This window comes from Neltuma alba, unplaced genomic scaffold, assembly GCF_004799145.2.
Source record: "Neltuma alba isolate B1F8T4 unplaced genomic scaffold, ASM479914v2 tig00003396_pilon, whole genome shotgun sequence".
Classification (NCBI taxonomy): domain Eukaryota; kingdom Viridiplantae; phylum Streptophyta; class Magnoliopsida; order Fabales; family Fabaceae; genus Neltuma; species Neltuma alba.
Genome location: NW_021633266.1, coordinates 27,681 through 53,898, shown reverse-complemented (window position 1 = coordinate 53,898; position 26,218 = coordinate 27,681). Strand labels below are relative to the sequence as shown.

The window sequence follows — 26,218 nt, the reverse complement described above, 5'->3', positions numbered from 1 at the left end:
ACCTATGGACGAATGGTGTTGAGGCATATGACTCACATGACAAGCAACTATTCAATCTCCGTGCAGCCTTGATGTGGACAATAAGTGATTTTCCCGGTTTGGGAACTTTGTCTGGCTGGAATGTGCATACTGGGTTGGCCTGTCCTGAGTGCAATTTTGATTCTGTGCCATGTCGCCTTCCACACAGTCGCAAGTGGTGCTTCATAGGACATCGACGGTTCCTTGATTCCAAGCACAGACTTAGATTGCAACGGATTCGCTTCGATGGGAAACAGGAGAAGAGAGATCCTCCTGTTACTTTGTCTGGTATGGATATTTTGCGGCAGTTAGAAGATGTTCATATCGAGTTTGGTAAGAGTGTGGATCCCGAACGATTGGGACGACGATCTCGTGGGACATCTGATACGCAACCTATGCAATGGCGGAAGAGAAGCATATTTTTCACTCTTCCTTATTGGGAATCTAATTTGCTACGACACAGTTTGGATGTTATGCACATTGAAAAAAATGTGTGCGATAATGTGCTATATACGTTGCTCAATGAAGCTGGAAAGTCCAAAGACCATCTCGCAGCTAGAAAAGATTTACGGGCCTGGGGAATTCGTGAAGAGGCTTGGCCTGATGAAAACGACAAGTTTCAGCCAGCTAAATTCACCTTGACAAAGCAGAACAAGGATATCTTCCTCTCGACGTTGAAGAACATAAAAGTACCAGATGGATATTCTAGCAACATCTCAAGGTGTATCGATCTGCAGGCTCGAAAGGTTACTGGGTTGAAAAGTCATGACTCTCATGTTCTTATGCAACAGTTACTTCCATTGGCCTTGAAAAACACACTTCCTTCTGATGTATCGGTGGTTTTGGTAGAATTATGTTCATTTTTCAAGAAGTTGTGTGCGAAGGTCTTGGTAGCGGAAGAGCTTGATCAGCTGCAAAATAAAATTATTCTTACACTTTGTCACTTGGAGATGATATTTCCTCCATCATTCTTTACTGTTATGGTTCACTTGACTGTCCACCTTGTTCGAGAAGCAAAGGTTGCTGGCCCAGTTCACTATCGATGGATGTACCCTATAGAGAGGTACTAGATTATCTTTTATTCCCGCCTCTTTAAATTTCACATTGTTCTTTCATTTACTCGTAATTATTAATGCAATTTTAACTTACAGGTACTTGGGAAAATTAAAATCATATGTTAGGAATAAGGCATGGCCTGAGGGGTCAATAGCAGAAGGTTATTCCGGAGATGAGGTCCTAACTTTCTGTTCGAGGTACTTTGATGACATGGAGACATCTTTTAACCGCCCGCGTCGCGTAGATGATTCTCCTCCCGGTCCTTCCACGTCAACTTTATTTCCTCCTGTTGGGAAACCAGTTGGAGGATATGAATTCTTCAGACTCACTCCTACAGAGAAACTCCAGGCACACAGACACGTTTTGATAAATTGCAGCCAAGTTGAACCCTTCATGCAGTAAGTATATATATCATATAAGCTCACTAGCTTTTACACTTTATATTTGTTTCTTATTGACTCTTCTAACAAATTACACTTTACTATAGTGAGTTTAGGAGTTATCTCAGGCGTCAGCTACGGGGCCGTGCGCGTTCTGCTGACATTGATAAAAGAGTCCACAAAGAGTTTCCCAGTTGGTTTACACGTCGAATACGTAATGACAACAGCCCATACACAGATGAATTCAGAGCTCTTTCTCTCGGTCCGTTAGACCATGCACGGAGGTTTACCGCGTACAATGTCAACGGCTTCAAGTTCTGTACGGTTGCACGTGATCAGGGATTGCTCACACAAAACTCTGGAGTTTGCGGGACATTCGGAACGAGATGTTATGCTAGCAGTAGTGATGGCGATATGCGCTTTGGAGGCGTCACTTACTATGGAAAGCTAATTGACATTATTGAGTTGACTTACCAGCTTTTCACCGTGACACTGTTCAAATGCTCCTGGGCAAATACGACAACTTCACGGGGACTCGCTACTGACCATTTGGGCATCACCTCAGTCAATTTCTCAAGACTTATTCATACGGGGGCATCTGAAGATGATGAGCCATATATCCTTGCTTCTGAGGCACACCAAATTTACTATGTCGAGGACGAGAAACATAAAGACTGGAATATGGTCGTTCACCTCAAGCCACGGGATCTTTACGATATGGGTGATGGTGACATTATTTACGACAGTGAACCCTTCCAACCCTCGAATTTTGAAGACTTCTTTCCTCAAGGAGATGATAATTTGCCACTTATCAGGTACACGTCTTTTCTTAAATTATTTAAATAATTAACTACTAATTACTAATTTTTTCCAAATACAACATAAATTTAACAAATTTTTTTAAAATATGTCCTTTCAGGCCGGATGATGATGGAGAGTAGCAGCATCCAAAATAAATTATTTAACAAATTTTTCGTCCATAAATACATATGTATAAATTAAAATTCGTAAAATTTTTTTAAAAATAAAAAAATTGTAATTTGTAGCGGTTAATAACCGCTACAAATTACAATATCGTGAAAAAATTTGTAGCGGTTATGAACCGCTACAAAATACATACCTGTAAATTAAAATTCGTTCAGATTTTAAAAATAAAAATACTAACTTTCTAGCGGTTAATAACCGCTACATATGTAACCGCTACTAATTACTAGCGCTTTTATATACGCTAGAAAATGAATAACAGCTACAAAATGTTATAAAACGCTACAAAAACACCGCTACAAATGTGTCGCTGATCTCTATAAATACCATATCTTCTCTACATTCATTTACTCCATCTCTTTTCCTTCCTCTCCTATTCTTCTTCATAATTCTCTCTTTTTTTCTTACTATCTCATATTGTGATTTTTTTCTCTTTACTCTATGGTAAGTGAATTTTATTTTATAATTCATTGTATCTTTTATTTGTTTTTATTTAAAATTTACTAACATATTTATTTCTCCTTTCCTTTCAGATTTTTCTTCTCCACATTTGTCATGCCCTCCTCAACTGATTCAAATACTCATCAACTTAATACTATAGGTTCAATATTCCAAAATATATCATCTTCAATTCAACTATCTTATTAAATATTCAATTAAATTATCTTGTTAGATTAAATTCACTTCTTTTAACACATTCATAATTTAATTACATATTTTTTATTACAAAATTTGAATATATAAAATGTAACATATAACTAATTATACAAATTAACAAAAATTCTTCAAAATAATTTATTTTATGGTTTTTAAAATTATAATATGAAAAACCATAAATTTTTTTTTCTGGCACGGTAAACATTTCTAGCGGTTCAGAACCGCTAGAAATATTTCGTCAAATTTAAATTTCGCGCCAAACTTTCTAGCGGTTAAGAACCGCTAGAAAATTTCCCGCCATTCTAAAATTCAATTGGTGTGAAAATTTAATTTCCCAAACATTTCTAGCGGTTCTATAACCGCTAGAAACGTTTCCCCGGAAAAATTTCTAGCGGTTTTGTAACCGCTAGTAATGTGTCTCCTTCAGATAATTTCTAGCGGTTCGTAACCGCTAGAAATGTTCTATCGTTTTGACCATGATGTGTAGCGGTTGAGATAACCGCTAGAAATTTTTTCTAACACCTGTTTTTCTAGCGGTTTCGTTAACCGCTACAAATGTTATTTGTAGCGGTTAAAACCGCTAGAAATGTAACACCATAACCGCTAGAATTAAATATTTTTTTGTAGTGTTAGTCATTATATAAATATATATATCAGGGAATTTAGTAATAGTTAAATCCCAAAACAAATACTGAGAGATGAGTTATAATTTTTTTTTTTTGCCAGCAAGAGATAAGTTATAAATGTTGATTCAAATAACTGCTGTCAATTGCAAATAAGACATTTAAATCTTATATATCATCTGTAATTAATACTTTCATATATGCAAATATTTGCGACTCATGTTTTGGCAAATTTTTTGAGCCATAAATTAATTTTTAAGATGTGAGTGTCATTCCCCTTATTAATTGTAATTATATATAAATTAAAAATTATGAAGGTCTAGGATGTAATTAATTAGGATTGTACATATTTGGTGGCATGTAATAATGACCTCATTGATCAAATCACCAGCCGGGTCAATGCCACACATCATCATTACGTACCTTATTAATTTCAAATGTAATTAATAGATTTAATCATTCCTAAATATTTGTTATTTGGTATAAAGAAATTCACCAGCACTACCAAAACCAGGAAAAAACATCCAGTGATGCAAAATTCTGACCTTTTTCTTATGAATTTGCACAAAAAATGTCATTCTTGGCAGCCCCTTCAGAAGGATTTGGTGATTTTTGCCACCAATGGGTGAATTAGCAATACAGAAGCAGTTTTTGCTGTGAAGCGTGAAGTGGCCAGAAACCACCACTATTACTGGCGGTTTTAGCCGCAAATGATATTTCTTTTTATTGAATTCCCCCTCACGTATTTAGTTAAACTAAAACATAAAATCAATTATCCAAAATTTATTTTTTTCAGAGGAGAAAGCACTCGATAAGCTTTTAAGAAGGATAGGCATTCAAATGTTTAATCATCTTCATTTGTTTTGAAAAGATCAATTCCCCCTCACAGTATTCACAAATGCTAAATACTTATCCTGATTCGGTACGAAATGATTAATTAATATAAACATCATTAATTAAATCAATCACATGCTTAAGCACAGTTTCCATGTACAAGCTACCTAAATAAAGCTTACAAGGTGGCTTAGGTTATTGTCTTGTTTGGATGAAAGGAAAGACAAAAGATAATGGAGAGTGAAAGAGTCACTTCACTTAATTGTGCATCCTAGTGGACGAGATTAGAGTGCAGGATTATAGATTAGATAGTGTTGAATTGAGAGGAATCAACAGCCTATCATTCTTTAAGCAGAAAATTAATTAATGTTTAAATAAATGGTGGGATGGGAGGCTCATGAAAGCCCAACGGAAAAAAATAACAATGATCATAACTTAGACCACCCAATCACATCATTGGATTGTGATACTTCAATTAGACTCGATGGGGCCAACAAAATGCAGACTTTTTTAAAACAAGAAGTATAGATTCCATCATGTAGAAAGCATGAAGATGTAATCAAATATATGGCATGATTAGTACTACTATATATATTGTCAAATCACATGCGCATCCGTGAACCAACGAATCAATCTTTTCAACTTTTTTTTTTATTACATATTAACCTTTCTTTGCATTTTACTAGAAATAAAAAATAAAGATAATTTTTATTACAAAGTAAATAATAATATTAATAATAAAGAAATAGCAAACACTGAAAAAGAAATTATCAATGCCATTCTAAATATAAGGGCTCAACTTGGGGGAATTAAAATTTATCTAAGTTTAAATTGATTTCTTTTCCTAAGAAAACTAATGTGGGGTATGAACTATAAAGCGGATCAGTACGGACTTGAATCTCTTAAAAGGAAAATTACAAGCTGAGTAAGCTCAACCACTAAGATGGGGTGGTCGGTTTTTTCACCGTGTCCCACAAGATCGTGGACACGACCAGTGACAAAAGAAGCTCGTTTCCTTTTTTATCAGTGGTGGCGGAGGATGTGCTGAGATTGGGACTTCCTCTTATCTGAACATGATAAAAGTATGTCACATGCTTAACACTGATCTCTACTATTTCCAGGATGTCCTGAGCATCCACAAACAAAATTAACTGATTACTTCGGTAGGTAATGACACGATCTAGTCACTATTACAGGTAATTGGTATGGGACTATTGATTACATTTGTGTCCCAACGACGTCCCCCAAATTTTATTCCTTTTTCTCTACACACGACTAGTTTCAAACTATGCAAGAGATGATCATATAATTATATACAAGAGCTCCTATCATCCTGGCTGTAGCCTACTATAGGCATCAAAGACTTGGATCCAGCATCGAATTACGAAAGCTTATGTATTTCCCTCACCTTTTGGACAGCTTGCTGATCACAAAATGATACAAGTACTGGGATTGTCTTCCATGCTTTGGACAGGGTAGCTGGCCATGGGGGAATGATATGCCATGTGGGGATGATTTGCCATGTGGGTATTATATGCCATTTGGGGATTATATGCCATCAGTGGGTAATATGGCCTATTATAACCACCCCCCCCTAAATATGCAGGGTCTGGGACTATGACTGGTGGTGGAAGTGGTGCTGGGGCTGGGGCCGCCTCTTTCTTTTTCTCCTCTTCTTTCTTTCCGTCCTCCTTCTTCTCCTCTTCTTTCTTTCCGTCCTCCTTCTTCTCATCTTTCTTTCCTTCCTCCTTCTTGTCCTCTTCTTTCTTTCCCTCCTCCTTCTTTGGCTCTTCTTTCTTTTCTCCCTCCTTCTTGGGCTCTTCTTTCTTAGGCTCCTCTTTCTTCTCAGGCTCCTTAACTGGTCCTACTAAGACTAGATCTGTTGACCAGTATTTGCGAAGTTTGCTTACCACAGAGATCGGATCAACTGTTCCCATTACAGTCAACTTCTTCTGCTTCATGTCCATAGAGATGAAATCTATCCCTGCAAGCAGATAGCAATTGCTTTTGCTTAAAGGAACTGGGACAAAAGATCAACAGCTTCAACTAATGAAGAGTCCCAATTCAATCATAACAAACAAAAGATTTTGTTTCTGAGCGAGATTGAGGGTGATAAGTGGTACGAGGTTTGCTACTGTGGTCAAGGCCAACAGAGTATAAATACATAGCCTCTGACTCTCTAGTAGTTTGTTTCATTACAACTTCCTGAGTTTTGATATGCATTATTTTTCATGCTTGTATCTTATATTTTATTTAATACTCCTCCGGTCCTTAATATAGAACCTAATTGTTAAGTTAGTTTTAGTCCTAAATATAAAACCTATTTCTCATATTTATCAATTTTTTCTAAATTAACCCTATGAATATTCCCTCAACTATAATCAAGTAGAAGAGGAAGAAGAGGTATTAAGAAAGATGATTATGGTATTTTAGGAAAAACGTGTCACATTTCTTATAATTAACTGATTTACATAATTTTCTTAATCTAATCAAATTAGTTAAATGGGTCTTATATTAAGGATTGGAGGAGTACTTCATCTGTAAGGCCCAACATTTGGTTTCTTTACTACATATTGTGCAAGCAAAATGTAATTCTGCAGACAGACACATGATCGTTACTCATGTCAGGCATAGACTATACATAGATGTAGCAAAGATGTATTCGCTTTCCCTTCCCCCACCACAAATCCCTTCACAAATAAGAAACCTCATTTTAAACTTTTTTTTTATAAAAATAATACATCCCATTGTAGACTTGTTGACAGGCTAACGGCCAACTAATATCTTAATGACCTCAAGTAAAATTAAGATTTAGTATTTTTAGCCAACCAAAAAAAAAAAAAAGAGATTTGATGCATCTCTTTCACCTACCACAGCCCAGAAATTAAACAATAATATTTAAACTAGGAAAAGATTTTAATTAGTTGAAAGAGCATATGACGATTCAAAAATTCAGAATCAAAATAACCAGAACACGCATCTAATACTTACGAATTTGAAGATTAAGACTAATTTGGTCATTTTTTGGCATTCCAAACGCGAACATACAGAAAGCTAACAAGAGTACATTAATCCTCAAAAAATGGGTGTAAATAAGCAGTCTGGCATCTAAACGCACCCACAAAAACCTGAGAGTACTGCATAGTCCCTCCAACGTAAAGAACTGAAGAAGGCACAATACTGTATAATACAACGTGTTCGTACCTGTAAGTGCTGAGACCGTTTTCAGAGCCTTCTGCTTGGCCCTGTCATCGTCCAAATCTAACTTGATCACGGCAAACTTCTGTAAGAATAAATCAGAAAGTGGTTCCGCTTAGATTCAAATAATCCTTAGATAAATACCATAACATAACACGAAAGCAAATATTTTTCTTCCAACCAGAAGCTCTGTTGCTTCGCATAATAGAAGCGGCGGAAGAAAGACATTTAATCCTGATTTAGGAGATAGCAAGATTCGGTCCACATATATTCATCTCAGATCCTTTACGAGAGAGACGAAGTGAGAAGAGTAAAGGTCGAGGAGAATCAGAAGCGAACAAAAAATGACGGAGAAAGGATTCATCGGTTTTCGACGAAAAAAAAGAAAAGAAAAGGAAAAGCCAAAAGAATCGAAACCGGAAGTGGGAATCGTACCTTCATTCTAATCAAGCAGGAATCTGGAGATTAAAAGCAGAGAGAATAGAGAATAGAATAGGCGAGCCTTGCGAGAACGGGGAAATGGGGGTGGCTCTGAGAGAGAAGGCCGACGCCAACAAATCAAATCAAGCTTTTATGGAGAGAAGGGTGAAAAAATAAGTTGGACACACATGGCATTAAGGAATCCGAATCGAGAGTCGAAAGTAACAATGTATATTAGGAGAGAGGGAGAGAAAAAGTTACAGAGAGAGGGAGAGAGAGTGAGTGAGTGTGTAAATTGTACGCAAATATATTGAAGTGTTTGTAGGAGATGAAGAAGAATCCAGGACCAGGAGTGATGCATTGCATGACCCTCTAACCACAAGAGAAGGCCACGCGTACTAGGGAGCGCGTCACGATCGTTAAAAGGCTTTTTTCCTGCAGGATGACTCACGCCTCATGCGAGATCAGCTAATCCTCCGAGCAACTTTTTCCCGCATGGGGTTTGATTTTATATACATGGGGTTTGATTTTATATTCAACCACTATTTTGTGTTTATGTAAAATAATTTAATACTATTTTTTTATTTTTATCTTTAATTAATTATTTTTTTTATATATGTGAAAAAAATATATATCATATTTATTTAATATTCCTTCTGGTTCAAAATATAAATTAAACTTTATCTATTTATATTTATTAAGAAATTAGTTAAAATTAGTTTAAAATAATAAACATGCAAGGCACGTATTTTTTTTCTTTTCAAATATATCCTTATTAATGAGAATAATAAATAAAAGATGCAATAAATGAATCAAAGAAAAAAGAGAATATATGTGAGGTAAAATTAGAAAAAAAAACTCATTAAATACTTAGACAAAAATGAATGTTATCTTATTAAAAAATCAAACCCCTCTAACAAAATTTAGCTTATATTTTGAACCGAAGAAAGTATTGTTAACTAATTTGAAACTTTATTTTAATTTACTTGATTTTATTAGTTATTATTTATATAAAATCGGAGAGAATACAATTTAAAAATATTAAAAAAATTATAATTAAGATTGTGCGAGGATATCCTTTTAAATATGGGTTGAATATTTAAAATGAACATTTTATTTAACGGAAACTTGGATTTAATTTTAAGATAAAATTAATAAATGATTGATAAATAGGAATTAATTAAAAAGAAAATCAAGTTTTGTGTGCCACCAAACAGACGGTGGAAGGCCAAGCTAGGTGGGCCCTGTAGGCGGTGCCATCCTGGCAGGCAGTACGATCAATCAAATCTATGATTCATTCATAAAGTTGCTGTATTATTATTCCATTATTCCCAGAAAGTCATGCTACCATTCATTGTTGCTGCGGCTGAAATTAGCAAGGGAATGACCTCAAATTTATTCCTCAAATTTATTGAGTTAGTTATACAATATTAATTACTGTGAGTTTTATTTCACTTATATATTTATTTATTTTAATAAAAATAATAGAGCACACAATTAAACAAGGAAGTAATATAATTTGTTTGTGTTAGGCGGGCCAGCTCCTTCTTTACCCACCTCATGGGTTCTAGAAAGATCTCAGAATTGGTGAAGGACTCAAATTCCAAAACAAATTTTGATTGTGGAGGCCCAAGCCAAAAGGACAGTTGGGGAGGGACGCGCGAGTAGGGAGAGACAAGGGGGCGCGTGGGGAAAAGCGGGCAGGAGGGAAGGTGGGTCGTGGTGGGGCCCAAGAGTCAATAAACAGGGTCGGGTTTTCACGATTCTGACGGCACGAAGTATAAGAACTATGCTATAGGCGCCACCGTGGAACATAGAATGGCGCCACCCCTATCCGCATGCGCGCCGGCGCAGCCCTCTCCTTGCTGGATCCGATCTCATCTTTCTGACTTAACCCATTCGTCAAATCTGTTTGTTTTCTATCAATTATCATTTAATCTATACTACACATCACGTGTATCCCTTCATTAATTCATGATTAATAGTAAAGCACTTTAAAAACAACCAGAAATATATATACACACACATCGGAGAAATTGCCAGAAATAACAATACCTGGGCGACTTGCGAACCCGGCACTGAAAACGGAAGAGGGGAGAACAAAAAGATAGGCATTATGAATGAACGTGAATGAGAATTTGGTCACGTTGCGTATCTACATTCAGAATCTTCATTCCATTCCACTCGCATCATCATCATCTTGCGTACGAACACACATGCAAAATGATGCGTCGTATGACTCTTTAAGGCTTATCTTCTTTACCGATGTTCCCATCAACTCCATACATATCCTAATCCTATACATACAATTCATGAAGATTCTAATCAAAATCATGTTATTACTTCTTACGTTTTTTTTTTTTGCCCAACAAAACTGAAGATCATCTGGGTGCACCTCAAAAACAAATGCACACTGATTGACTTTTATGTTCATTTGTTGGATGTCCGAAAAGAATGACATCATATCTATGGCTTTACAAATAGATAATTAATTAAATAATACCATCTTTTTTTTTTTTTTGAGTGAGAAGTAATACTATCTTTATCCGTCATTACTCTGTCTTTTCTGTCTCCAAATGATGATCAAAACGGAATTTAAAAATATTTGCTTGGGGGCGGGGGGTCGCTAAACTTTGTCAAGACTACTTTGTAAAAGCTATGATTTTGAAGCTTGCAATTCAAAGAATCCATTCATTAATAATTTTGTTTGATCCGTCTCTGGTCAAGGAAAGTAGCTGCCTGGGGGTGTAGTAGCCGACCTCCGTTTGATATGGCACAATAATAATCGTATGTCATCTTTTGTTCTTTTAGTTTAGACTGAAGTAAGGCTCCGTAAATGAAAGTTTAATATTCACACACACACACGCATATATCAACATGGATGGATGCATCTAGCAAAATTCGAATTTGGGCTTTAAACTAATGGGCCCGAATTTGGGCTTACCTAATATCAATTTCAGCATTATATGGAATAGTAAGCAGCGTTGTATGCAAGGAAAAATAGTAAGCAGTGGGTGATCTCCAAGATCCATCGAGTCTAAGCATAACCCATTGGGTTAGTTCAGTCGTATGTTTGATGAATTATTTTTTTCTTTTGGCGACACAAATTTTAGGGAGCAGTTGGCTCACCCGCGATCCAAAGGAAGGAAAACTAACCTTTAATCCCAACCCTTCCCGGTGCAGTAGTTTAAATTGAGATAGGAAAAGCCACGTGAGAAATCACCACATATTACGAGTTGAGGCCTTAGTTTAGAATATGCCTCTCCCAGCGTCTTGACTAACTCCAGCATCAAACCCCTCCATGTTGTGAAAAAGTCCAACCTCTTTGCAAGCTAAACTCAAAGACAAGGGGTCGTATGTTTGATGAATCAGAGTCAATGTTTACATGACAGGGATTTATGGCTGTGGGCGTAGGATCTTTAGATTTTGTTATGTCCATCGATCTTCTCAGATATACGCGCCGCAACAAGGAAGAATGTCGGGGGTTCGTATTGTATATATGCGTTTGTGCGTGAATAAGAAGGTGATTGTGTTGTGCCCGTCACATGATCACGATTGGGCTTTTGTGCCGTTCAAGGGTGAGACTGAGGCCTTAATAATTAAGAGTTTGCCGGGAAGATCAATAGAGCTTTGCTGGGAATGATGTCCCAACAACCGACGACGTGTAGGGTCGTACACCGGAGGCCACACATATAGCCACGAACTGTGTAACTTTTACCACCCAAAAACAGTAAGAATGGTTTGCTGGGTACAACAGTGTACGTTGAAGTCAAAGTAAAATAGAAGCAGCATAAAGCCCTCGCGCACGCACTTACCCGCAGCAGCAGAAAAAACAAGAGGGATTGAAAGTGAGATTTACATATGTCTTTAGCAATTGGGGTGTGCTGATTTAACACATACAAGTGAATATAATAGCCTTTAGGATTTCTAGAATGGTCAGTGTGATTAGGTTCTGATCGAGCCTTCTGCTTCTGAAGTTCTGATCTTTTAGGTCTGAGGAACACGAGACCTGTGTATTATCACTGGGGACCAACCAATTATCAGCACTGTTACTATTACCTTTTTTTTGCCTGCATCCTCTTTTCCTGGTCCGACCGTAACCATAGGTAGCTATGAGATCGCGACTTCTCACCACAATTGCCATCAGCTTTATCATGATTCATGCCACCACAATCAAACCTACCAGTTCCTTTTCCTAAACAATCCACCCACTTCATTTTTGCTTTCAATCTACCCCAGAGCATTCCCTGTATACTCTTTTCCCAGTCAAAATTACTGCTTGTAATTGTCAACATTATAACATCACTTCATAATTTCTGACATCGCTACGTTCCTTATCGTCTTCTTCCAACTCTCAGTACTGTAAAATTATAATAATCTTATCTTTTTTAAGCCGTAAGGAATTTTTAGAATTATATCCTTCACAAATTATTTCATGTTGTTTGACATTTTGCTCTCCAACACTCGTCGAGACAATATATTACTCTTTTTTTGACCTTGAGACAATGTATTACGTAAACTTTGTTACGTTAGGCTTTTTTTTCCCCTACCAAAATTCTCTCCTTGGTGAGAGCCACCATTCTTCATTTAGGATTGTGTTTATGAGTGTGTTTGGGATAGCAGTGGCAGAAGTAACTTTTTTCTAATATGATTTTTATCAAGTTTAGATTGAGTAAAAATAGCTTCTTTAAACTTATTGCATAAATTTGTTTCAGTGATAGAAGTCAAATACACAAAACATGGATTCAAACATCATTTTTCAACCTACCTGTTACTTTTCCAGTTAGAATGCACGTTTGGACCTCCAAACATGATCCCAAACACACCCTATAAAATTAACCCAAATATTCTTTTGTAATGATGCGTAACTTTAGTTAAATGTTCTATACATATAATATGCTGACGCTTAATATAAAAATTAGATTACTAATTTAAAAATATTAAAAAAATAATTAAGTTAGCTCGTAAACCGCATTAAAACTATTTGATGAAGGTAGTATTTAATATTAAGCTGTAGGAAAAAAAATAAAAGAATACTGCCTTCCCTTGAAACTGGTATTTCACTGTAATTTTCGCGCAAAAAGGATCCAAGATTTGAAATCATATGCGATGCTTTGCCCTCAGAGATGCTCAAAATTACATCGACACCCACCATAACCCACTCCACAACGATGTTCCGGGCATCCCAAGAGGCCAGAGATCACTCTGAAGTGGAGGGAGAAGACGACGGCGATCTCTGCTTCTCTCACCATCCACAACGCTGCTGTCAGATCCCCTGCGCCAATGTCCCACCACAACAACCATACGCCTCCTCCTCTTGTGGTCACTCTCAACTGCATCGACGATTGCGCCTTGGAGCAGGATTCCCTCGCCGGCGTTGCCACTGTCGAGCACGTTCCCCTCAGCCGATTGGCCGAGGGCAAGATCGAGTCGGCTTCCGCCGTCCTTCTTCATTCCCTCGCCTACCTCCCCCGCGCAGCCCAGCGCCGGCTCCGTTCCTACCAGCTCATCCTCTGCCTTGGCTCAGCCGACCGCGCTGTCGATTCCGCCCTAGCCAATGACCTTGGGCTTCGCCTCATCCATGTCGACACTTCCCGTGCCGAGGAGGTCGCTGACACCGTCATGGCGCTCTTCCTTGGCTTGCTGCGCCGTACTCACCTCCTCTCTCGCCACGCCCTCTCGGCTTCGGGATGGCTCGGCTCCGTGCAGCCGCTGTGCCGGGGAATGAGACGATGCCGCGGGCTGGTTCTGGGCATCGTAGGTAGATCTGCTTCTGCCCGGGCTCTGGCCACGCGCAGCCTGGCCTTTAAAATGAACGTTCTTTATTTCGATGTTCAGCAGGTACCTTGTTGGATTATTCCCACTTTACGAATTGTATTGCCATGAAAGATCAGCTAAATATGTTGATTTGTTTTGCTCTTCCCTGATGACATCCTCTTTTGGGGGGGGGGGGGGGGACAAAAAACCAGGTGCGAAATTTCCGAGCTAGAAGCTCATATTTAGTTTGAGTTTGGAATAGAACTAGAACTGGTATTTCCAATTCTGAAAGAACATTATCTTCGTTTCAGCTTTTGTTAATGATGCAGTGATTGGAATTTCTCAATCTGCAGTCTTCAATTTTTACGCCTTGCTCCCTGTAGGAAAAAGGAAAAGTTGGTTGGCCTTCAATAAATTTCCCCCCAGCTGCACGAAGAATGGAAACTCTTAATGATTTACTTGCTGCAAGTGATCTTATATCTCTTCATTGTGCTCTAACAAATGACACGATTCAAATTATCAATGCTGAATGTCTACAACATGTAAAACCTGGTATATTCATGGGCATATTTAAGAGATTTGTTATATAATTTATTATGATATGTATTCTCTGAATGCCTGTATAATTTTAATATTTTCACAGGAGCTTTTCTTGTGAATACGGGTAGTAGTCAGCTATTGGACGATTGTGCTGTGAAGCAGCTTTTGATTGATGGAACCTTAGCTGGATGTGCTTTGGATGGCGCAGAAGGACCGCAATGGATGGAAGCATGGGTATGGCCGCTGTTGGTTTTGATTTGTGTGGGGATGAGATTTGAAATTCTTTAATTTGTAATGTTTGATACGGGCATCCATATAAATTTAGACATCTGAATAGGGAAATTTTTGTTTTTTATTTACTTTTTGTTATTTTGCTGACTTCTCAGGCCTTGTGATGGTAACCAGAACCATGACTGCCGTGGGTGTGGACTGTCGAGATGCTTTAAGAATTAAAAGATTCATTATCACTAACAATTGGCAGCATTATCAAACAAATTAACCCTTCTTTACCAAAAGGGGTAGTTAAAGGAAAACAAATGACCGGATTGGGAGAGGTAGGAATGAGTTATAGTCCAAAAGCAAGATCTTCTAGTAATTGAGTTTGGAATTGGTATTTGCTCAACTTTGATGAGAAGAGAGTGGAAAATGTATTTTGATACAGGCATGCCTGAAGTTCATCAATGCGCGTGCCCGTCTGCGCGCACACACACACCCAGATGCAGTCACTCATAAATAATGATATATATTAGAGTCTCTATACACAAAAGTAAGAATCCAATGAACAATGATGTTAACATGCTTCGCCTTCTGTCTTCTTCAGGTAAAGGAGATGCCTAATGTGTTGATACTTCCTAGAAGTGCAGATTACAGTGAAGAAGTTTGGATGGAGATAAGGGAGAAAGCTATATCTATCCTGCAGACTTACTTCTTTGATGGAATTATTCCTAAAAATGCCATATCTGATGAGGAAGAAGATAATGAAGTAGGTGATGAAAACGAACTATCTGGTCAACTAGACAAAGAGCGTGCTCTGCAGATCTGTGTTAGGGAGCCTACAGGTGATATTCTCTTAAGCCCTGAAAGCTCCCAAAAGAAAGAGGCTAATCATGTAAAAGAGTCTTCTGCCCGGCATCAGACTTCTGGTTTGACTCAGAGCGGTACAGCTCGGTCTGAAGGAAGGCGAAGTAGGTCAGGTAAAAAGGCCAAGAAGAGGCATTCCCGCCAAAAGGCCCATCAAAAGTCAGAAGATCCTGTATTGGAGAAAGAAAGTACATCTCACAGAGAAGAGGATACGGCAATGAGTGGCACTGATCAAGCCTTGAGCTCCAGCTCTCGGTGTCCTTCTCCTGAAGGCTCAAGAAGTAGAAAAACTCCATTGGAATCTATGCAAGAATCATCTACCAACCAACTCCTAAAGTCAAGCATGAGGTTTAGTGGAAAGTGTAGTGAAGTTCTGAAAGATGGATATATTGTAGCACTATATGCAAGAGACCGTCCTGCCCTCCATGTCTCCAGGCAAAGAGTTAAAGGAGGAGGTTGGTTTCTAGATTCCATGTCAAATGTGTCAAAGAGAGACCCTGCTGCACAGTTCCTCATCATTTTCAGAAGCAAGGTTTGTTTCAAAGGAACTTAGTTGTTGTTATGGGCCTTATTTCATGATATGCCTTGGCAAACAAATTGAAGTTGTATAAGCTATATTAGATGCCAAGTAGCTGATATTTTGCATGTCAATATGTTTGCTCCAGGACACAATTGGCTTGCGATCTCTTGCTTCAGGTGGAAAGTTGCTGCAGGTAATTACATTGTTTCCAAGAGTTTTACACGAAACTTCTCTTGGACTCTAAAGTTCATTGAAGATTCTTTTACTTGCTCAATTGCTTGTGTCAAGGGGAATTAATTCTGGATGAGGGCTGCAACCATGGTATGGATTTCCTGATTCAATTTGTTGCTTTTGGTTTTTCAGATAAATAGAAGAATGGAATTTGTATTTGCTAGTCATAGTTTTGATGTTTGGGAGAACTGGACGCTGGAAGGTTCCCTAGAGGAATGTAGGTTAGTCAACTGTAGAAATTCATCGGTAAGTGCTCTGTTTCTCTGAGACAATTCCCCTACCCAAGTGCTTTTCTTGTTCGGATTTTCTGATTCTCCTGCTAATTATATGAATTGCAGGCCGTTCTGGATATACGCATTGAGATTTTGGCTACGGTTGGCGAGGACGGAGTAACTCGCTGGATTGACTAGCCTAGCCTAATACGAGCATTTATTCTATGGTGTGTTCTAATTCAGAATGACGAGCGAGCTTGTAAATCATTCCTGTCCGGCAACTACGATTTTTTTTTTTTAACGTCTCTACGGAACGAGTGTATTTCGTAATGTAGAATGGGGTGCTATTTGTTTCCACAAGAAATGGCTTTTGCTCTTTTCAGGAAATTGATGATATTTGATTTGCGTGATGAATGGACCCGGCTTTCCTTTCGAGTTTGCAAAAGAACCATCACACTATAGAAATTCTCTTTCCTCTTTAGGAAGATGTACTCTTCGCTGCATGTTTCCTTTCGAGGCCGGTTAAACTTCCTTGGTGGGATCATGTCTATAAACTTTTTTAACCATACTTTTGACACACGACTAGATGTTGATCTAGTTTAAATTGGCAGATTTAAATTTACGGCATGCGTTGAGGTCTTGTTTTCTTCAACTCTACAAATAGCTTTTCCTGTACTAATTATCATACATTCTAATATAAGCATATTTTTCTAATGATTTTATTTCATTATAATGTTTGATTGACCATAATCATGAAGATAATTTCTTATATTAAGCATGATTCGTTAAAAATTAGGACTACAAATTTATGACTTTGTACATCTTTATCTTTATTTATGCTTCTCCATTTGCATAAATCTATCCGGTTGTTGTCATTTTAGTTCATTTTATTCTCTATTTTCTCATTCTATTTCATTCCTATCTTTCCCAACCATCAAAGGAGACTTGAAATTCTTAAAAATCAAAGACACTATGCTTTTAAAGCTTACGTTTTAGGTCTTATTTCATTGAACATTTAAACATAAAGTGTGAATATCATCCCTCAAAATTTGAACTAAATCTAACGGTAAATTATCCCCCACATTGCAAGTCGTGCATATTCTTTATCAACAACAATATTTGTTCTAGATTTGTTGTCCTCCAGTGCATTCCTGGTTAGAAGGGGGACCCGATAAGGATCCGATTAGGATCCAACACGAGGAAGCGATTTCTGGCGCGTGGAACACAACGAGCACTCCTTCGGCCAACCATCCTGTTGCGGTGTCGGCCCCTTCTGGTTTCAGGTTCGCCCCCTTCTTGATGAAATTGTTCATTACCTCATTAATATCTGCTCATGGCCTAAAAACTCAGAGCATCTCGGCTCTGTCATCAGTCCAGCCAAGTCTCAATGATGTCCCACTACTGCCCACATGGAATGTCTAGTAGAGGAAGTTCATGAGAATGCGAGTGCCATATATTGCATCACTTTCTTTCTCCATAACAATATGCGCTTTCAGACAGCAGATCAGCTAATACAATCTGAAGATAATTTCTTGCGGGAAAAGGATGAACATTCCCAACACCCTTCGGGCTTCACGTGCAGGGCCGGTTGAACATGATCTTTCAGTTCTTCTGCAGCACTTTACCTCTCAATGTTTTTCAAATTTCAGACAATGTTGATCTTTTCGATTGCACCGCCCTCTTGGCTTGTAATGAAAATATAATGCTGACCTTTTTCGTTTTCTTTTTTGGTTAAATATATGTTTATTCTTTTATTTTTCAAAAAAACACAAATATTTGTGAATTGTGGCATGCTTACGCAAAATATCAACTTTTAAAATTGACGCCTCATTACTAATGACTTTAAACTCTGGAAACAGCCAGTTGCGCAGAGGCTACGATCTTTACCAACCAAGAGAGTGAGAAGGCATATGACTGAGAATGCTGTTCGTAGCGCCAACTCCTTGAACTGTAGCCTTCTGTTCATTACGCAATACGCGGGGCTTATCCGTTGTCCTTGTTTTATTTAGTTGCACAAATTCAATTCCTGTGAATTGGAATTTAGGCTTTTAGTTCCCAAACCTCCCTCCATCATCCCAAGTGCCAACTATATATATGCAATCATCTCAGCAGCAATGTTCTATTCCACCGCTTTCGGGTAAAAGGATTGGTGCTGAGTAAGCATAATGTAAAAAATTAAAAACGTCATGACAGCGTCTGCTTTTGCCGGGAGTCCAACCCTGGTATATTTGGACTACACTGGAAAATGAATTTGCAGAGTGCGTTTTCACTGGTTAGAATACGTTAGCAATGCTTCAAGACATGTCAAGTGCAATACCCTGATGTAGTACTAATTTAAGTACTTCTATTTCAAAATACATCGTAAAGTTTTACACATACATAAAGCAAATTTTAAACTTGAATTCAAGTTCAAACCCTTGTCTTGATTTTGGAGCTATACGCAGTTTGTTTATCAGCAAGCCTGTTCCAAAGCATGACACCTCCGTACTGAGGTGATTTCTTAACAAAAGGCAACACTTGAGCTATGAGCTTTTGTGTGGAAACAAACCCACTACCAGCTGCAGACGGAGACGCAGGAAGTCCAAGATAGAGTTGGGTCCCTTTAACAGAAGAAGCCCATTGGGCCCATGTGGCTCGGAAGTTAGAAGGACTCCGAGATGAAAACTGACAAGGCGGGTTGTTGTAAAACTGAACCCAAACAAAGTCAAAAAGCCCACTAGAAAGGGCCTCATTTTAGATGTGCATCTGGGAATGGACACTGTGGTGCTGCTGTTAAGTACACTTTCTTTCTGCTTCGTTTGCTGTGTTTCATCAGTCTCCTCGCTAACTCACCATAGTAAGCTTCACCTCCTCCTGCATCAATAATATTAGTCTCAAACAAGTCAGTTTTAAGATAGGTTTCTCAGAATTTTAACAAAAGGGCTATATCAACAATATCAGTCATAGTCACCGCTAGTGAACTGACTTTTTAGACACTGGTTGAAAATGACTCTCTGTTTTACTTCTGGAATGGATGTGAAAAGTTAGACAATTTCTACACGCACACACGCACTTTCTGCATGGGTTAAAACTCACAACCGGGTGTAGAAAGTGGAGTTTGAGGCTGACCTGTTTCGATATCAAAGTCTACGCCATCCAGCACAGCATCACCTAATGGTCTGGAGGTGGATTTTCCTCCTAAGGAGTTGTTCCAGAGGAAGTCTGCCACATTTATGGCATCTTTTCTAGAGGAGAGAGAGTAAGTCTGAGTGCCACCTCCAACGGAGATTATGATCTTTATCCTTTTCTTCTCGCAGTTCTTAATGTCTTTGCTGAGAGTTTGACAGGCGTTAAATGAAGCATCACAGTGACCTGCGAGATCCATCTTAGGCTGACTGCCATTTCCAAAGGTTGATAAGAATGCAACGTTGACTATCTGGTAGAGTCCGGAGTTGCATGCTTCAGTCAACGTTCCTTCCCTCCCATCTTGGCCCCAATAAACCACGGTGTTTCCACCTTTTGATTTTGAAACCATAATGGCCAATGTGATAACAAGTAAGAAGACAAGTGAAGGCTCAGAATGTGATTTCTTCCTCATAGTTCAAGCTTTACCTCCTTTTTTCTCACCTTTTGTTGCTTAAAAGTTGATTCATAGTTCGGAGTTAGCTCCCCCGTTTATAGAGGTCGAGTGCCTGCTAATAATTGATGATAAAACGGTGTTTAGAATAATATAAACAAAATTTATGTTTAATTTTTTAGTTGGGCTGAGTTGTTAGTTTATATTCATTTTAATAAACATATATTAAATAGGCGCATATTTTCTTAAAGATTCTTCTTGTCACTTGTTTTCATTTTATAAAAAAGTGTAGTAACGATGATCCCACATTTGATTTAAGTTTTAACGGTAGCAAAAACGGACAGAATGGCACAGAATAGTAGAAAAAGACATAAATTAAGTATCATTGATGGAGAAATGATATGAGTGTGGTATTATAACAACTTGCTCTGACCAATGTTGTTGTGTTTAGGTGAAAATGGAATCCTGTAATTTTATTATTGGCAACCACATTGCTCAATTAGGACCCAATCCATCTTTTGTTTGTTTGCTTATCTGTTTTAATTAAATGTCTGATTACTTAATCATCACTAATTAATTTTTCCATCTAAACTGCCTGTTGCACGGCATCATAGATTTGTCTCTCCTCCTGCATTTAATAACCAACCATATTCCCCCTATTACTACTATTTCAGTTTTAAATTTTGAATTTACTTGTACTCATTTTTGTTAAGAAAAAATGAATTCCTTAGAGATTTCAGTCCAAGAAAACTTAATATAAGAGAATCTTAATAATTTGTAAATATTGGGCTTTTGTGTTTTTTTTTTAATTAGGTTGATGGTACACCCAACACTCTCAACTATTTTTTGAGATGCATCTAACATACTAAAATATTTAGTAGGACAATTTTGGCCCAGCCTATTAAAAATAGAGCAATTCTCACCCCTAGTTAACACCCCCATAAACCAACAGGAGTTGAGTCTAGCAGAAGGAGTTAGTCCCTCACAACGTAACGAACCAATATTCAAATCTCCGCTGAGAGAGGTACCCACATTTAGTGCTTAACAGTATCTCAAATAAGAATACTTCTAGACAGGAGGATATCTATGCTTGGGGGGGGACACCTCCATGAACGTCCGTTTTCTCCTTTTCAGTAATGGGCTTTCACAGCTGCATCTTTTTTTTTTTTGAATAAAGACGATGAACAAGGGTACAAAAACCCACAAGCAAAAGAGACAAACCAGACCTATTTATCCTAAATCATCAGCCCCCGCCTCCTGAATGAAAGGTGGCTGTTGATCAAAAAGACAAAAAATTCTCTCATCTCTATGAGCAGACTTAGCTAACAGATCAGCAATATTGTTCTGTTCCCTATCCATAAAAGTAAGATGAACCTGCCAGTCCCTATACATCATCATCCTGGCATCCAAAATAATATCATTAAACGGGTGATCCCCCTCACAGCCCCTTGACAATAAATTTAAAACACTAACACAGTCAGAGCGAAGTAGAATTTTTCTGTAGCCTCTTTCCCAGCAAAGCTGTAGTCCGTGCATCACTCCCAGGAGTTCTGCCATAGCTGGAGGCACAGGAACAAGTTTACAGCGGAAGCCCACGATCCATCTTCCATCTTCGTCTTTGATGACCCCACCGCAGCTACTATCTCCGTTTGTAAGTACTAATCCATCTACCTCCAAGATTACACAACCATTCTTGTCTTGGTTCCCAACAATGGGAGGTAGAGTTTCATCATGGTAGAATTTACAGCTTTTGACTAAGTCTTGGTCCCATGCAGCTCTGAAAAAAGTATTCTTTCCCGAGAGAAGACCCCTACCATCGGTGCCGTCGAACAGCCTTTTACAACGTGATACCCATATATCCCAGCATAAATATCCAAAAAGAGTTGACCACGGGATTCTTCTTGTGTATTCTTGACCTGCTTCATGTTCCAAGTTCCATCGAACCCAGTCCACTCCCTGTAGTGTGACAAACATTCTTCATTTCGTTGGCTCCACCACTGTCTTCCATCTGTCTTTTGCATTGACACAGTCACGGAATAGGTGGAGAGTGTCCTCCTTATGTTCACACTGAAAAGGGCATGTTGCATCCTGCTCAATACCTCTACTCCCACGTAGCTTCGCTTCACAGCTGCATCTCACTCTCTCCCCCACCGTTTTCTGGTTCAACTGGCGTTCAGTCTCTTCCCTTTCGCTGTTGAAGAAGACGATGATGAACAAAAATTATTTTATCATGACCGTTGTCGAAGTTCAAGAACTGCATTATTAATTTCTTCCTGCTCTAGCACAAGCACGCATCATCGTCATGGCTCCTAAACTTAACACTGAACTCTGAAGGATCACCAGTGGCGACTTCGTTCTGCGACATTGACATTTGGGGGTAAAATGCCAGACGAACAGGGGCTCCGTAACTCACCATTTCACGGGGACAAAAACGAAGACACCAATTGAAGCGGAAGAGAGTTTACTGTGCGATAATGACAATGATCAAAATCTCACTGGTCTTAATGGCAAAAAAGATCTCATATGTTACGAATAATAAAAGAAATTTCAAATGCAGACATAGAATTTGAAGATTCTAGAAGTCTTGCACAGTGTTTTGTCACAAAATCAGCAAGGTAGGGGCAGGGCCTAGTTCTTCCCGAAAATTAACATGTGGGTGTTAGTGTCTAATTTTATAGTTTATAATATAAAGGCAATTTCGAATTTTTCTGATCCTCTAATATGATGCTGGACCGAATGTGATGAAGAAATTACTAGGGATTTTAAGAGTATTATCTCACCTATGATATAATCCCTCTAATACGACATTGATTCCACCTAGGAATTTAGAGAATCAGCACCTTCATGATCTGAGAAGGTAGCTTTGTCTCCCCACAGTTTTCTTGGTCCTGGGCTCATTTCTGGGCCCAATTTTTTTCAAGGCCCGTTATATTCATTTTTATTTTTAAGCCAAAAATTCCCGAAAAGCAGATTTGTAGTTTTTTTTTTTTTTTTATAGGTACAAGTATTTTCCTATTAAAATAAAATTATAAAACACTTAAATCAGCGGTAAAACAGACCAGCAAAGTCACATAACGATCCTTAGTGTTAGTGAATGTAACTATGTAAGTCATTCCTCTTACTGGCCCAAAAGTAGTCATTTCTCCTGAATATACAAACCCCCTCCTTTTGTGATGAAAATAAAATCTACATATATAAATTCTCTTACAAAAATGTTTGATAACTGAGCTTAATAATATATTGTCTAACTTTAACAGCTGAGCCAGTTGGCACATACTCATGTAATCTTATTTATAAAGTACTTTTAATGTAGGAATCAATAAAATTCTATACTTTAGTAGTTTATTCTCATGAATAAGAAATGAAGAGTGTAAATATAAGTTCATCTAAGAATTTTAATAATGTGACTTACATCCTCTTTTATATAATATTTAAAAAAAGAAATAATTTCATTATAAATAAATAAAGAGGCATACGGCATTTGAAGATCCATCGCAGCAGTCGCCAATTTTGTTTGCCCAGTGATTATATTAAGCAACTACGTCCAACTTTTCTCGTTTCATTCAAAATTCCCAGCTTGTACTTCGTTATATGTTCCTTCTTTGGTTTTTTTTTTTTTTTTAATTTGGGACTCCTTAATTAGTTTCCAAATATTTCTGGGTCACTTTCGTGTTGGAGAGAATGTTTCTTAAGCATTGGATGACGATACCGCTGAATAACAATAAAAAATGAAGTTTGAAAATTACGGAAAAATAATAAATAAGGTCTTCAAACTTTTCAACTGAGAACAAGTGTCATTTTATTGGAAGCATGTGTCGGGCAGCAAATAAAGTTTCAAGTTATTTGGATATATTGTGTGATAAAAAAAGACTACTATTAAGAGGGTTTTAAACATATATGATCTATTACCTCCGATTCTTAATATAAAATCTTGTTTAGCTTTTATTTTAATTCTAAATATAAGACCACAATCCACTTTGTTTCTCATATTTATGCATTTTTTTCAAGGTAGTCTTTCTAATAATGGTAGTTTTAATCAATATACTTAATTAGCAAAGATATTTTAGAAAAGACAACACCTATTTATTACAAATAACTAACTTAACTACTTTTCTTAATTTTCTTAAATTAGTCAACTAACTTTTATAATTAGGACCGGAGGTAGTAATTTTTTTTCACCAAAAGTTAAGAGAGTTTTACACCTACATGATCCAATTTGACTACTTGATCAGTTGATTGGATTTAGCTAAAACTTACTATGACTTTCAAAGATTAGAAATGGATTGTACATATTTTTAAAAAGGAAATTAGCAGTGTAGAAACTTAGGGTTGGAAAAATGATGAGGTTTTGGGAAGTACGAAGGAGATGGAGGAGGGAAGAATGAAGAGGTGGAGTCACTGTCCAAAACCTACCCAACCAATGCCAACTCTTTTGGGGCATGACATCCAAATACGTGTTTGAAGCACTTTTTGGGCACTGTGCCACGTCATCGCCATCATTAAAGTCAAACCACATGATTCTCACAACCAACAATGACACCAGTCCCTCAACCACCATTACTACCTAATCACTTTCCCACTATGCTTTCCATCAATTCATTCCATTGCTCAATAATATTGTTTTTTAAATTAAAGGGACAACACAGTGATGGTCTCAAATTAATAAACAACATCAAACTTACAGTGGAGAGCTTTCATGCTATTAGGTTATAAGACTATTAGCTCACTAATATATATTACTTCTGGTTCTTAATATAAGAACTGGTTATTAGAGATTCATTTTGGTCATCATATATAAAATCTAAATCCATTGTGCCTTCAATATTTGTTCATTTTGCCCCCGGGTAATTATACATATTAAGAAGTTTTTACAAACCTTTAATGCATATAATTGATGGGGCTATTTTAGGAGAGACAGTATCCATTTATTACAAATAACTAACTTAACTAATTTTCTTAACTAATTACTCCCAAAGGTAGTGATTCTTATAACAAAAATATATGAAATGAAATTGCATGTTGATGTTAGGCTTAATGAGCTAGATCAAGAATTTTGATTTATAATTTCTGAAATTGTTGCGGAAGCAAATATACGTGTGTGTGTTCACTTGGTGGGTTAATTGCTTAATGATGACACCTCTTGGATTCTTATTAATTTAAGTAACAATTTAATCGATTCACTTTGCGGAATATAACGTTGTGTTTAATTAATTAATTACTATATATTAGATGGTGATGGTGATGATGTACTGCGTATATTATGCCACTTGACGGACACATGTGGATTGAAATGGAGACGTACGTAGTAAGTGAAATAAAATTATTAGACGATCTCATACATTGTCGCAATGTTGTCTCGACCAAACCTAAATAATAATAAATGCATGGAGTAGATTTTCATTAGTTGAAAAAATAATGGATGCATGTCCCACTATTTGAATCATACCACAGGCTTCAATTCGTTCACATATCAAGAAAATCTATAGTGATAGTGACATGAATTAATGAATAATGCTTGGACTTTTATTTTATTTATTGCATGGTTCTGCCTTAAAAAAAATATTTATTTACTTATTTATCTAGGAAGCAACGACTTCCTTGGGCAATAAGGGAAATCATTGGGAATACATATTTATAATTGGTTTCGTGTTCATATTGTCTTGCTTTCTAAAGAATATTAGAATCTGAAATATAAGTAATTGTATATTGCCATCTACTTTTTCATGTATTTTAATTTTGATTTGCAACAACTCCAATATATACAAACATCCATCTTGGAGATTCATCGACCTACTTCGTTAGTTTTGGTGTCACTTTTTCTCAAGTCTCTCTTCTGATCTGCTTTTAACCTTTTCTCGTCATTAAATTAAATTATGGGCTTTGAATCTCATTCTCATCCCAAACACCCTCAAATTTATAATATTGAAAGGACGTTTTCTCGAGGAGGAGGGGGAAAAAAAAACATTGTGACACCTAATGAAATCAAACAATTGATTCACTATTGTCATCTCCCTCCTATGCAAAACGGCATCGTTTCAATAGCTTTATTTCATTGTTACAAAACCTTCACGATAATTGGCGCCACTAATTATTATCATTCCAATAAGTATTACTCGTCTAGTTTTAATATAGGACATAATTGTTAAGCTAAT

General features: G+C 37.4%; 3 protein-coding genes and 1 pseudogene across 4 annotated transcripts; 1 reads left to right on the top strand and 3 right to left on the bottom strand.

Annotated features, from left to right (window-relative positions):
- The first annotated feature begins 1,032 nt into the window (after positions 1 to 1,032).
- Positions 1,033 to 17,087, top strand: LOC114741455 (C-terminal binding protein AN-like). Of its 2 annotated transcripts, XM_028929728.1 has the most exons (8): positions 1,033 to 1,037; positions 13,441 to 14,011; positions 14,311 to 14,479; positions 14,571 to 14,701; positions 15,288 to 16,079; positions 16,213 to 16,260; positions 16,431 to 16,544; positions 16,637 to 17,087. In XM_028929728.1, exons 2-8 carry the CDS (start codon positions 13,454 to 13,456, stop codon positions 16,706 to 16,708), a joined length of 1,884 nt encoding a protein of 627 aa, XP_028785561.1. In that variant the 5' UTR covers positions 1,033 to 1,037; positions 13,441 to 13,453; the 3' UTR covers positions 16,709 to 17,087. The 2 variants fall into 2 exon arrangements, with proteins under 2 accessions (XP_028785561.1, XP_028785562.1); XM_028929729.1 differs by lacking the exon at positions 1,033 to 1,037 and having other exon boundaries at positions 13,397 to 14,011.
- On the bottom strand, positions 5,636 to 7,835 carry LOC114741456 (heavy metal-associated isoprenylated plant protein 39). Its single transcript, XM_028929730.1, has 2 exons — positions 7,757 to 7,835; positions 5,636 to 6,536 (listed from the first exon to the last, which is right to left on the bottom strand). Exon 2 carries the CDS (start codon positions 6,517 to 6,519, stop codon positions 5,980 to 5,982), a length of 540 nt encoding a protein of 179 aa, XP_028785563.1. The 5' UTR covers positions 6,520 to 6,536; positions 7,757 to 7,835; the 3' UTR covers positions 5,636 to 5,979.
- Positions 17,088 to 18,919: 1,832 nt separating the features above from the next.
- LOC114741453 (basic endochitinase-like) lies at positions 18,920 to 20,087 on the bottom strand (annotated as a pseudogene).
- A 1,209-nt stretch (positions 20,088 to 21,296) lies between these two features.
- Positions 21,297 to 22,040, bottom strand: LOC114741452 (uncharacterized). Its single transcript, XM_028929726.1, has one exon. It carries the CDS (start codon positions 22,038 to 22,040, stop codon positions 21,297 to 21,299), a length of 744 nt encoding a protein of 247 aa, XP_028785559.1.
- Between the last annotated feature and the right edge of the window lie 4,178 nt (positions 22,041 to 26,218).